General features: G+C 33.9%; 3 protein-coding genes across 5 annotated transcripts; 1 reads left to right on the top strand and 2 right to left on the bottom strand.

The window, feature by feature from the left end:
• Positions 1-596: 596 nt before the first annotated feature.
• On the bottom strand, positions 597-3,122 carry LOC117221551 (histone H2A). 3 transcript variants are annotated; one of them, XM_076518521.1, is made up of 2 exons: positions 1,574-3,122; positions 597-1,482 (listed from the first exon to the last, which is right to left on the bottom strand). In XM_076518521.1, the coding sequence occupies exon 1, from the start codon at positions 3,053-3,055 to the stop codon at positions 2,681-2,683; it is 375 nt and encodes a 124-aa protein (XP_076374636.1). In that variant the 5' UTR covers positions 3,056-3,122; the 3' UTR covers positions 597-1,482; positions 1,574-2,680. The 3 variants fall into 3 exon arrangements, with proteins under 3 accessions (XP_076374636.1, XP_076374614.1, XP_076374625.1); XM_076518499.1 differs by having other exon boundaries at positions 597-1,114; positions 1,184-3,122; XM_076518510.1 differs by having other exon boundaries at positions 597-775; positions 847-3,122.
• Positions 3,123-4,125: 1,003 nt separating this feature from the next.
• Positions 4,126-4,853, top strand: LOC117221558 (histone H2B). The gene has a single exon (XM_033472602.2). The coding sequence runs from the start codon at positions 4,440-4,442 to the stop codon at positions 4,809-4,811; it is 372 nt and encodes a 123-aa protein (XP_033328493.1). The 5' UTR covers positions 4,126-4,439; the 3' UTR covers positions 4,812-4,853.
• Positions 4,854-5,575: 722 nt separating this feature from the next.
• Nup154 (nuclear pore complex protein Nup154) lies at positions 5,576-12,277 on the bottom strand. Its single transcript, XM_033472605.2, has 28 exons — positions 12,199-12,277; positions 11,843-12,108; positions 11,608-11,750; positions 11,396-11,533; positions 11,229-11,325; positions 10,979-11,142; positions 10,763-10,908; positions 10,408-10,673; positions 10,084-10,334; positions 9,758-10,011; positions 9,507-9,680; positions 9,308-9,416; positions 8,987-9,198; positions 8,758-8,855; positions 8,482-8,674; positions 8,301-8,395; positions 8,138-8,234; positions 7,985-8,062; positions 7,713-7,909; positions 7,483-7,630; positions 7,174-7,406; positions 6,942-7,089; positions 6,776-6,868; positions 6,576-6,696; positions 6,389-6,493; positions 6,198-6,315; positions 5,991-6,113; positions 5,576-5,906 (listed from the first exon to the last, which is right to left on the bottom strand). Exons 3-28 carry the CDS (start codon positions 11,741-11,743, stop codon positions 5,780-5,782), a joined length of 3,921 nt encoding a protein of 1,306 aa, XP_033328496.1. The 5' UTR covers positions 11,744-11,750; positions 11,843-12,108; positions 12,199-12,277; the 3' UTR covers positions 5,576-5,779.
• Between the last annotated feature and the right edge of the window lie 1,113 nt (positions 12,278-13,390).

A 13,390-nucleotide genomic window follows, 5' to 3' on the forward strand; every position in this document is an offset into this window, starting at 1 on the left:
GCAACTCCAGGCCACAACTTGATCCGTAAGCTCGGTTCGGTATAGAAATTTTCTTTGCTCTGATTAGTTCGCGATTCTCTGCTGAGACAGGATCCACTGTGGATTAAATGCTCAGTGAAATGGTGGGGATGTGCGCGCCACTTTAAAGAATAAGAAAAACGTGGTCTCATTACTAGGTCTCATTACTGTACTTATGTTACAACCGCAGGAGTGTTCCTTCAAATACAAATACATACATAACTACGTAAACGATATGAAATAACAATGTAAAATTTGTTCCTTCATCACAATGATTAAGTGAAATGTTTGTAAGTTTCCATTGTTCTATACATACTTTTGCCACCTGTTTATTGACATTATCGTACTTCCCTGCGAAAACGATGTTATTTTTGTTCACGTAAGTTGATAATTAACCCTAAGAATATTTATTGTACAATGCAACAGGGTTAGGGAAACACTCGTGAATATATACATATATGTTATTTTACTTTTTTTAAGTCTTAGATAGCAAGTAGAAAAGGTTGTAAAATTGAACATTAGACAAAGTTGATTTGTCTTCAAAGTTCATTGCTAATGATACTTGAACACATAACATGTAAATACGATGTCGTAATATTTATTACATACACAAAGTTGTAATATCACACTAAAAAAAATGTAATGCTATGATACTGAATTCAATTTATTGGTCATATTTTGTTTACATCTTCACATTGAAGACGAAGCTCCAGTTTTCAGTACAAGAGCTTGTAGCTCATTAATATCTTTTTCGAACCTAGAAAAAGGATGGTATATTATTGATTGTAATACAGTTTAAGAATTAATAGCTAGTACTGAACATTATACCTTTTGTGACAATCTTTAACAATACCAAAGGTATTCATGAAACCTTTAATATTATCATTAATAATTTGATAAGATTTGTTATGAGATTCAATTATATCTACAATAGACTTTAAAATGCCACAGCAGGATTTTATGATATCAGAAGATTGTTCCCATTCTTCGGGTGTCCTGGCAAGAGCTATATTCTCACAGCATAATATATCATATTGATGTAAAAGAATGTTTAGTTGAGATAGAGCATTTTCCACTTACTTAAAATTTTCATATTCTGTAATTAAATTGTCTCATACAGCTCCAAAATATTTTATTTACATAAATGTTTATCAACGTTACTTACTAATAGTATTTTTTATATTCAAGATTTGTAACTCTACGTAATTCTGTGAATTCTTAATTCGATGAATTATTGTTTTTTCTCTGATTTTTAATTGAAATAATTTCTGCTTATTTAAATCAAGTTCCTTGACCATTGTTGCTAGTTGCTTTATTATAGATCTTTCCATAAACTCCATCCTTTCGTTCAATATTGTTTCCAGCGTTAGTCTTGGTATATATTTGTCGCATACAAATTTAGTTTCTGCAAACTTCTGATCACTTCTAAGAATTCTGGATCAGGATAACAATAATCTAGCATATCTAGATCAATGAAGTAATATAAATGCTTCATATATTCTACATGTAGATACATTTTATTAAGAAATTTAAAAAAAAGAATGAAATTCTTTACCTCGTTCTGGGTCAATTTCGGGTAAGTTCCTCTTTATTCCTCTTCTTTTGTTATAATGTGCTAAAATTTTCTTATACATTTTTCAGTAAAAACAATTCTTTGTCTTCTACTGCAGTGTTTGCTATTGTTGTAATGTGTATATCAATACTATTGTTAGTAAGCACGTGTAATCAATGTACAGAAAATGTTAAAAAAAGGAATTTCAGATTGGAAATCACAGAAGAGTTTTGAATTCCGTATTACATCACCTCTAAATTACTTCTGCGAAACTGTTCGATCTTATTAACCCTCTACTGATGACAACACGTACATGTTGCTGTTCAAAATTTCAAAATAGCGCCATTCCACTTAGTAGCGAAACACTGAAACTACTAGGAATCTGATTTTCACTAATACATAATTTGAGCAGTTTGCTACTTCGTGAAATAGCGCTGTATGAAGGCTTGAGTCAGTGTTTCCATTTGCCAACGTCATAGTCCTAATAATGAAGAACAAATTTTCGAATCATCGTGAGCGTGAATTAAGCCTGGAGAATCGTACTTTAGTAATAGACATATTTTGCTTTGTAGAGAAATGTGAAGTCACTTCGAGAAATCCCGACCAATACAATTCGAAGAGAAATAATTTAATTATGACAAATTCTTCGAAGCAATATTTCAATAACTATAATCCCGTGAAGATTTTTAAACCGATAAGAGCTTCATATTTTACGTAAAAACAATTCGTATCCTAAGCGTGATACCTCGCCTATGCTAACATTTTGAGCATTTTTCCCGATGTGTAGTGACGCTATTTTTATACTTTAATCGACAAATAATTCGTATAAAAATTTAAATTGTATCTTACAGCAAAAGTATTCAAGTACGCTGAACAAACCAAACTCTACCGTATTATCTGAGAAAAGCAAATACACCGATACCAAGTTCTACATTCTGTTTTGCCATAAACATTTTTCAGAGAGAATCGACTATAAAATATTAGAATATTTGTAAAGAGACTTAATAGATTCCTAATAAAAAGATAGGATTGAATAAGTTGCCAGCGTTTTAAGACATCTTGTGGCCCTGAAAAGGGCCAATTTTGTTTTTCGGTTGAGCTCCAATACGTTTATGCCTTCTTCTCGGTCTTTTTCGGCAAAAGTACTGCTTGGATGTTCGGAAGGACACCTCCTTGAGCGATGGTAACGCCGGACAAAAGTTTGTTCAGCTCTTCGTCGTTTCTGATTGCAAGTTGTAAATGTCGCGGAATAATTCTGGTCTTCTTGTTGTCACGCGCCGCGTTTCCCGCCAATTCCAGAACCTCAGCGGCCAAATACTCCATAACGGCAGCCAAGTAAACGGGAGCCCCGGCGCCAACTCTTTCTGCGTAGTTTCCTTTTCTCAGAAGCCTGTGGATACGGCCCACAGGGAATTGCAGTCCAGCCCTATTGGAGCGGGATTTCGCCTTCGCTTTAGCTTTTCCACCTTTGCCACGGCCAGACATTTTTCAGCGGTGTCGTTGAATCTCGAAGAAACAAAGTAACAGCACTCTTAACCCGTTCGCCTCGACGATCGGAACAATTTTAATTTTTTGATGGCAACGTGCTTCCTATTTATACTCTTTCTCGGACCCGTGCTCCGACCAATGGGCGACGCGCTTGATTCTGATTGGCGCGAACCGTACAGATGGTCTGCTGCCAGATGCAGGATCATTCTTTTGCACACGAGCTGTGCATTGCATATTATATGCACATTCTTTTGTATTAATCAATTATATTTTATTGTATTAATTTAATGACAACGTACTTAAATGATTTATTTCTTCTCAAACTTTCAGATTATAGGGAAAATTGAAATGTATTCTTGACAAATTATGATTATGAATAAAATACGCTAACGATAATTAAAATATTAAATATTATGAAACTGAGAATAATATAACTAACAATAGATTCACAATAGTACATAGGATGGAAGGACCAGTGAATAGGTGATCGAACCGGGAAACAGGGTTCAGTGATTAAATAAAAAATGTTCTACGATAGAGAATATATTCTAAAAGATTGTTTCGCGCCAAAGCGCAGATACAGACAGATTCTGTCTCCGGTCTTTTCGACGTGGAAAAATGTTTTTGGAAAAAGTAGGAAAGTCTCAAGTGGACCTGTCCAAAGCGCATCCTCGCATTTCGTTCCGCCTAAGCGAAAAAATATAACATATTATAACATAACCTCGGCGGGCATCCCGAAGAGGGTAAGTGTTAGAGAACGTCAAATTGCTTACATTACAAATATCGTAAAATATTGAACGATATAGCCTAAACCTGAATCCGACTTGTAAAAGTTTGTATATTTTAATGCAATTTATATTATCAGTATGTACCAGAGAGAGTTTTGACGTATTCCAATATTTAAAAAAATAAATAAATTTTGTATCCTATTATTTTATAGTGATACTGTTTATCGTCTTTCATATATGTATGTATATAAATAAATAAAACGTTAATATTACTAACTCTCTCTCTCTGTATCTATTTAAAGGAAGGGAATTACATTTTGATAATGTATTATTTCATTGCAATTTGAACAGGATATGATTGGATATCGTAAAGCTGAAATTTAGAAATTGAATGCACATTAGCCTGTATACGTGTCTGGACGTGTTCTACGAAATCAATCCCATTGTCCGAAGGTAACGGTAGCACCGCTCCGCCGCACCAATGAGGTGCCAGGAACGCCAGCTGCGTTCTGATTGGTGCGCTGGAAGGGCCCCGTTTTCGTTATATAAAGACCGCGTTTGGCGGGGAACGCTCATTCTCTGTTCTGCAGTCGTCGATTGTAGTGAACTCTCTCGTTTGAATTTCTGATTCATAAGTACACCGTGACGTCATTATGCCGCCAAAAGTAAGTGGGAAAGCTGTGAAGAAAGCCGGCAAGGCTCAGAAGAATATCAACAAGGCTGACAAAAAGAAGAAAAGGAAGAGGAAGGAAAGCTACGCTATTTACATCTATAAAGTATTGAAACAAGTACACCCTGACACCGGTGTCTCCAGTAAGGCGATGAGCATCATGAACAGTTTTGTTAACGATGTGTTTGAACGCATCGCCGCCGAAGCATCCAGACTGGCTCATTATAACAAACGCTCGACCATCACCTCCCGGGAAATTCAGACCGCGGTCAGGCTTTTACTCCCTGGTGAGTTGGCTAAGCACGCCGTCAGCGAGGGTACCAAGGCAGTCACTAAATACACCAGCTCGAAATAAGCAAAATTATTTTGCTGCAACAACAATCGGTCCTTTTCAGGACCAACAAATATTCATACGTTGGAACTACATCCTCTAACAACTAACTGATACGACTCGTTTTAACAATTGTGTACAAATTATGCAGAAAGTAATTTATCGTTTTTAATAAGACTTAATGATAGAAGTATTGACATTAACTACATCCTCTAACAACTAACTGATACGACTCGTTTTAACAACAATTGTGTGAAAATTGTGCAGAAAGTAATTTATCCTTTTTAACCGTTTGGCTGCTGACGTATTTTTTCGGACATATGCCAAAACTGCGGCACTGATTGCGCGTGTATGGGAAAATATGTAAAACACTTTTCATACAATAAACTCATTTGTATCGCTTTGCAACAAAAATTGAAAAATACCACTTATTTACATAAATTTGTTTTAATTAATTTTGCGAATAGAATTGGTAATAAGCACAAATTCTAGTGATTTAGAGCAGCGTTATTACGCTCTTCGCAGTCTTGGCATAAAAAAAAACAGGAGCGCTATTGCGCTCCTCGCATTTTTGGCACAACATAAGAACAGCGCAATAGCGCTCCTCAGCAGTCAAACGGTTAATAAGACTTAATGATAGAAGTATTGACATTGAATAGTATTATATCTATTCTATAAATTTAATATAAAACGAAGATTCTATACGAAGTGACTTTCTGTAATATGCGTAAAAATTCTTTGTCTTATAAAATATTTCACTGAATTAAAAAGGTTGAACCATGTTGCAATTCACGTATACGACGATTTTATTATGAAACGAACGAACTCCTGTGTACAATGTAAAAAATACTAGAACAAATGCAATTTCGCTTATTTACATTTTGCTTTACTTAATGTCAAAGATCTCTCCATAGAATAACTTGATCCGTTCTGTTTCATCGATTTATACAATTTTATAAAACATCGTTTGCTCGACGAATTGCCGATAATTTTTACATACGATTTAAAACGCTCTGAATCGATCTGAGTTCCGTTATCAATTTTTGTCCATGAGGTTGATTGTATAGGGTGGTCAAGCATTTCGAGATTACATCTTGACACTTTGTGATGATTTTTCGCCTATAATAATGGCAATTACTTAATGATCGTGTAACGTAATATAAATAGGAGTAACTATCAAAATGTAACAAAGAGTTAGTTTACCTGATCAAGTTGTTTGTTATATTAGAATGTTGAATGAAATAGTTAACCAAATTTGCAGTTGACTGTATTAGATGGAACTCGTTTCCTTCATTTAACCAGGTTCGAGTGTCCTTTCCAATCATTCTAACAGATAAACGAAAATGAAACGAAAATTGTTTAAAATGTGAGTCAATAATATATTTACTTTCTAATATAAACAGGACTTACTTGTAAATATCCAGAAGATCTTCCATTGAAATTCCTAGTTGTAGGAATCCAGATATGATCCTGGCATTTGATACGTTCAATTTACATGCTTTTATTTCTAACTGCTTTATTAGGAAATCTAATAAATTGTTAAACCAACGTTAATAATTGTGTCTTTTTAAAAAAAATTAAATACAAAAATTCATAATTACCAACTGGGAAACAATGCGGAGATCCGGAATACTCCTCTCCAAGAGATATAATTTTGCTCATTAAAATTGCCATTTTGTCTTCTGCATTAGATGCATCTTTTAATTCTACAAAATAGATAATTGCAATAACTTTTTTGTTTCGTTTAATGTACTAAAATGATATAGACACGCAATATGCAATGAATACCATTGTTGATGATATTGGTCCAAATTTCTTGAATCAGCATTGCATCTTGATGACCGGAGCAATTAATTATGGCCAATTTGCATTCCCATAATTGTAGAGAATCCGCATACTTTTCATACAGCTATGATTGTCAGAAATCAGTAATAAATGCGAAGTAAAGATTTTAAGGATAAGATTACACAGAAAAAATTGCAATGTACCTTCGTGATATCGAGTAATGAATAATTTAATGCTCTAAATGTCTCTTCGTTCAGTCGATCCGTCAAGTGCTGATTATAAACCGTATCTAATATCTGTAACATAATAGAAATGTATTCTTCCGAATAAGTCTGTCTTAATAGCAACTTTATATCTAACAATTTTTACCTGCTGTTGTATTCGCGCCACTTCCACCTTGTCTTCTAATTCGCGCAAGAAAACTCCAAGATATGGAGCATATCCAGCCTGATCACTTCTCATGCAAACAACTGCACGAGCTAAGTATTCGACCCTTTGTGCCAATGGTATATTAGATCTGCACAAAGAATCGCATACTATACGTTAATAATAACGCTTAGGTTTCTACTGTTCTATACACGAGCTACAGAGTAGTACATACTCTTTAGATGCCAGAGAGTCCAGGATCTTGGCCGCGGCGGCATGATTTTTATTTCTCTCGTAAAACTGCCAGAGCAAGTCGGGTGCATTGACACGCGTCAGATAAGCTTCCAACGATGGAGCTGCAAGCGCCACCAATTCCCCATGGAGCCTCTGTTGTATCATCCAAGCGTACACTGAAACGTGGAGGGTTTCGCATGGAGAATGCAACGCGTCATTTATGATGTCGTGCAACTGAAACATATGAAGATATTAATAAAAGGAAAATTCAGCAGTCGTTTCCCTCAAATGTTAAAGAATCACGGCTTACTATTTTTTTCGCTGGAGCAACGGCCACTGCTGAAGCATTTGGAGAAAGAGGTCCTGGTTTCTTCGGTATGGTGGGCGTTAATGGATTTGAAATACTTTGATTATGGAGATGATCCAATAACGTAATAAATTCTTTATAAATCTCCATCCTGTGTATTGAATAAAAATCACGTTGATTATGTGCGTGTTGTTACGGCGACAATAAAATTATTTTTGTTTAATAGTAAATACCTCTTCATGTAAGCGAATCGACCTTCTTGGTCTTCGTTTGGTTCGTTGTTTTTGTAATAGTGTAACGCGGCGTTATTAGGGTCCACTCTGTCTGCACAGCAGAGACATAGCTCAAGCACACCCGTATAAAATTGACACGCGATGAATTGTTGGCAAACGGCGCTTAAATTTAATCTAGGCGCCACTTCCTTGCACAGCTACCGGACACAAAAAGAAAAAGAAAATAACATACACAATGCATACAATATACACAGATATAAATTGTTGTTTACCTTCAAAGCAGATTGCAAATAACACTCTTTCTCTTCGGGGTTTGTACAACTTTTCGCTTTCAAAATGATTTCGTTAGCCTGTAATTTATCGAGTTCATAAAATTACGATCACATTCTTATTAATTGTAACTTGAGAACTTCGTTCTTCTATACCTTAGAACAAACTGCATCTTCGCTTCGGTATAAATTGGGACAAACTTCTCGCAACCTTTGACTAACAATATCAACGGACGCATTGTCTCCGAGATAACTGTTAGAGATATTAATAAAAGTTAGCAAGAAAAATATATTTTTACGTTACATTTAATCTACTTACCTGTCGATAAGGTGAATAATTAATAACGAAGAAATTTCGTGTCCAATAAGGATCAGATCTCTGAAGGTGGCCGTAGAAAACTGATTAATTTGGTCCTACAAATAAAATTCCAAAACATAAATACTATTCATTAACTATACATTAAAAAGTATATAATAATGGATTAAGTTGGCAATTTAACCTTTGATAAACAATTGACAATGTTATTTAAATGGTTTTCACATAAGATCTTCCAAAGTTCTAGGACTTCGCAAGCATGAATAATGAAAATTTTTAATGCTGCTAAAGAATTTCTTTCCTCAACTATCGGTTCTTGGAAATGACTAGATACAGTCGCTTCAAATCCATCGGTTATATTTCTGCTGGTATTAGGTCTGGAAGAAATATGCTCTAATCCAGGAACGTTAACTTAAAAATTATTAACGATAGAATTCAAACTAACATGCACGATACATACTGTTTAGTAATATGAGTGTTTTTGTTGAGGAATGACCTTAATGCTTGCAAAAGTCCTAAAATCCAACTGATTTGTCTTGCTGGAATAGTACTAGAGATCTGAAATGATTAAATAATGATTAAATGATACGTAACGCCGTAAGGACATAAGCTAATCATTCGTTTTTGAATTTATTTAATATTAACATTACGAGCAATTATATTCGTTGTTGCAGTTGTTGTCACTTTACCTCAATCTTGTTATTTATAGTTTCTTGTTTAATACAACGCATGCTCCACACAGGGCGAAGTATTCTCCCCACGTACAAATATAAGCCATTGTGCTTCGCGGAGAAATGTTGCAATGGAATGTCTGTATTAAGTCCTGCAGGCACATGTGGCCGAAAACCTTGATATCTCATATCATAATTAGGAACTCTGGGTGTCGATGTGCGTATGTCCACTACGAAGTTTATACATTTTATAGTAACGAAGAGAAAATGTAAGATTTATATATTATTATTATATATATTATATATATTTATTATTATATATTTATATTATAAACGTACCTGTATTCATATTAGCGAAACTGCCATGTACATCAATTCCAGGTCCAACTCCGGTTACCACCCTGTGACTACCATACAAGAAGAATGCTCTCGTTGCCCATTCCGCTAACTATACATTATAAAATAGCATCGAGTGTTTTTATTTAATGTAAAATGATATCAAATTCAATCATATATTCGAATCTTTAAATCGAATTACCTCAGCATTCTGAGAACTTTCAAGCGTGGCTAAAATGAGGCAGGTGGCGCACGCCTGATCCAACGATTGCGATTGAAAGTATGCTCGAACCGCTTCTGTATCCGGTCCACGTTGTTCCAAAAGAAGTTGCTTCAAAATATCTACAGGACGAACTTGCACGAAAATAATTGCGCCCTGTACATGTTAAAAAATATAAATAGCAAACAGATTGAATTATCGGATTAATTCAAAAACATTTATCCACTTTATACCTGAGATGTTAAGAAGATAAACTTTCTCGGAGCTTCCATGTGCTGCCTCACGAGAAGGGGCGGCTCCCCTTGGGAGCTACTTTGCTTCTCGATCCGAATAGCTGGTTCAACAAGGATTTCTGACATCGCCCACACTGGACTATCAAGAGACAGAGGACTTTGAGTTTCGGCTAAATAATTTGTAAATGGATAAGCATCATTACTTAAGCACAAAGCTGTTTCTGTATCCCCATCGCATACGAGAATCAGTGTTCCTGCAATAAAAATGTTGTATTTTATTTATTATGTTCATTTAGACGTTTATACGGACAGTTTTATCACAGTACCTTTTCTGTAATGTGCCATTTGAACTTTCCTGGGTCTCATTACAGTAGCATTAGCAGCATATCCTGGTGGTAATCTAACGTGTATTAATTGCAGGCCTTGGGGTCTACTTGTCGGATTAGTCACGGAAGTACAACTAAAGTAAAATCGTGTTCCCGTAGCTGCAACTACAACTAAATTTAAGTGCACTGATTCGGATTCTGTTATAGCAGATATGCTCACCAATGGTCGGAAGTTATTGCTATCAAGAGTTCTAAAATATACAAATAAAACTGTTTAGTTTACTTCTAATATGTATGTTGCACAACTTATCATTATGTACATACTTAACAACGTGAACGGCATTTTGTACTAAAGAAGCCTGTGACAAAGACGCAACTTTGGATGCGCCATCGTTATCAATATCCCAAACTGTAATTGTTCCTTTGTCACCAAGAGTGTATAAAATATTACGTGAATCGTCCACAGAGATTTGTATTATTGTTTCTTCTTCTGATAAAGCTATAGTGATAAAGGATGGCACTAAGAATGATAGTGGACCCTCTGAATGATTAATTTTCTTACAACGTTTTCCAAACCAACTTATTTGTGCCTGTACAATGAATAATTTGATCAATATGTAATTAATTGTTGCACTACTCTTATTCATTGTAACCTTTACATTCATTTAAATATTTATACCTGATAATATATTTCATACAAAGAACCATTTCTACCACCAAGGAAAATTCTGCCACTGTTGCTGTTTGCAATTACTGTAATTCCTATACCATCTGTTGTCACTGTGAAGATTGGTTCAGGAACCAACTGCATTTCAGGCGATGTTCCTGTAGAAGAGTCAGAGACAATAAATAATAAAACAGAAAGAGTTTTAAAATAATGAAGAATCTGTAATACCTTCAGAATGTTCTGTTAATATTACTCCCAGAATAGTTATCTCCACCATAGTTGTAAGGACCAATAAATATTTTACATGAGGCCGAAACACGCCTGGTTTAGGTTTAACCAAACCCACACTTACTATAGTCTCGTTTAACCCATCAAAATATGCAACATCGGTCCTAAAAAAACATTATGCTAACAATTTGTTATTTCATATTTGTGTAGAATATACACAAATGTGTATATATATAAAAATAAGACTTACTCATTTTCATATGACCAAACATATATGTCGCTATCAATTGTAAGCCAAGCTTTTGAAATTTCTGTAAACAAGCCCATCATACAATGACATTGAACATCTAAATAAATATTGAGGAATATAACATTATACAAAAAAAAATAAAAATGTTTAAACATTTTGAAGGATACGATCGAAGTGTTCCATTACTTCAGATGGTAATGAAATTTTGCTGTGCAATTTCATTTGATTTATGTTAGAAAAACACATTGACATTCCATGTAAGTTGGGATAATCGTTGTCATCAAGTCCACTAACAGTCGGTCCACCTATGAAATAAAATATATATATATTTTATTTGGAAACAAAAATATGTGATAAAACTATTAATAATATAAATTACCTTGTACATTATATCTCATGAGATTAATTAAAGAAGGAAAATTGCTATCTGCTGTAATATGAGCATCTACAACTTTTCCTGCCATTTCCAGAGCATCTAAATGTATTTTAAGTGGTTCCATTTCTGTGAGAGTCATGTTTACACTAAATAAAAAGAGAAATATATTTGAGAAATTTGTATTTTTGTCTTATAATGATGAAATAACTTACATTCGATATAATATGTATACACATACCTGAATTCTATTTAATTTCTAATGTATACTGGTCTCAAAACAAACTTACAATATAAGTACAAAATAAATATCTTCTGTTGATAATATACAACAACCAGGAAATGAAGAAACTAAATAAGTTTCTTACACAATTATTCTTAATTTAGTAACTAGCTGTTTCATTTCTATTTATAACGAATTATTAATGACACTAACTTTTTAAATTTTTCACTGTAATACCGTAGTTGAAGGTTAGTTTTATTTATGTCAGTAAAACTCGAACAATACTGAAAACCACGCAATAGCATGAACAATTTTTTAAATATAATAACAGTAAACAAATTAAAATGTATATGATCGTAATATAAAACACTTACAAAAATGTATTACAACTGTTTTAATGCTATCGGCGCGACAAAAAGTTTCACTCACGAGGTTCGCGCTTCTCGCGCCAATATGTACATGTATGTACACATTGTACAATATATTAGGCATGCGTAGTATTCATTAATTTCATTGGTCTTAATTTATCTTATAGATAATGGTGTACTTATGATTTGAATTCAAAAAGTGGTGGTTTGGATGCTTATCTTTAAATGTGACAGGTATACCGTTAAAGCATTATAAATTACAACAACGAAATTAATTTATTGTTACTATTATTCGATATCGATAGGTTCATTCGTATTTCGAGTTATGCACGTTCATTTATTTAATGATATGTACCAATAATGGATATTTCAATATTTTTCCTTTCATTAAGTTCTTTTACTGTTGCCGGTATTACTAATAGTTCTTTAATGTTGCTGTATTATTGTAATGCTTCAACAATATTGAAATAATTTTATCGTAGGAGACATATCGAACACTGTACAAAATCTTTATTGCGAGCTTGGATTAAAAAATGACAATTTATGTCCCATCGATGGTAGTTGGACTCGTTGGAGTTTATGGAGTTCTTGTTCCAGAAAATGTGGCTACAAAGGCAAGAGAAGTAGACATCGTACATGTAATAATCCATCACCTTCGAATAATGGTAGTCCCTGTGTTGGTCCTAATTATCAAATTGAAACTTGTCAAATTATTGGTAATTATGTACAAAAAAACACTACAAATCTTTTCAGTTCTTTGGCATAGTTTATTTAAAGGTGTTTTTAGGATGTACGATGAAGGATTACGAAGATGTTGTATATAATCATCCGATACGCATAGAAGAAATGAAAGTTGTTCAGCGAATACATAAAAAGTTGCCTGCTCTAATTGAATTATGTTTTTCTGTTGATTGTATGTATTTCATTGTCAAGAAAATTCTTGGGAGCAATGCAGTAAGAAATGAAACTACATTCTTTATATTATCACGACAATATAAATATTTTAAAAGAATATTTAACAATATTATTAAATGTTTTCATGAAGATGCAATATTGGAATGCAATGAACTGTGTTAAATACGATGTTGGATGTCCAAGTAAATGAACATATGTTAAATAGGGATGAACTATCATTGTATTATACATGAACGATATTATATGTAATTTCTATGTAGACCCTGGAGGCTGGAGTACTTGG

The sequence above is a fragment of the Megalopta genalis genome, chromosome 1, assembly GCF_051020955.1.
Source record: "Megalopta genalis isolate 19385.01 chromosome 1, iyMegGena1_principal, whole genome shotgun sequence".
In the NCBI taxonomy this organism is placed as follows: domain Eukaryota; kingdom Metazoa; phylum Arthropoda; class Insecta; order Hymenoptera; family Halictidae; genus Megalopta; species Megalopta genalis.

Coding starts and splice junctions, on each gene's coding strand:
- LOC117221551 (XM_076518521.1), bottom strand. CDS start 3,055: ATGTCTGGCCGTGGCAAAGGTGGAAAAGCTAAAGCGAAGGCGAAATCC.
- LOC117221558 (XM_033472602.2), top strand. CDS start 4,440: ATGCCGCCAAAAGTAAGTGGGAAAGCTGTGAAGAAAGCCGGCAAGGCT.
- Nup154 (XM_033472605.2), bottom strand. CDS start 11,743: ATGACTCTCACAGAAATGGAACCACTTAAAATACATTTAGATGCTCTG. Junction 11,143..11,228: donor GTTTGGTCATATGAAAATGA/GTAAGTCTTATT, acceptor ATGTTTTTTTAG/GACCGATGTTGCATATTTTG. Junction 5,907..5,990: donor ATAACAAACAACTTGATCAG/GTAAACTAACTC, acceptor CCATTATTATAG/GCGAAAAATCATCACAAAGT.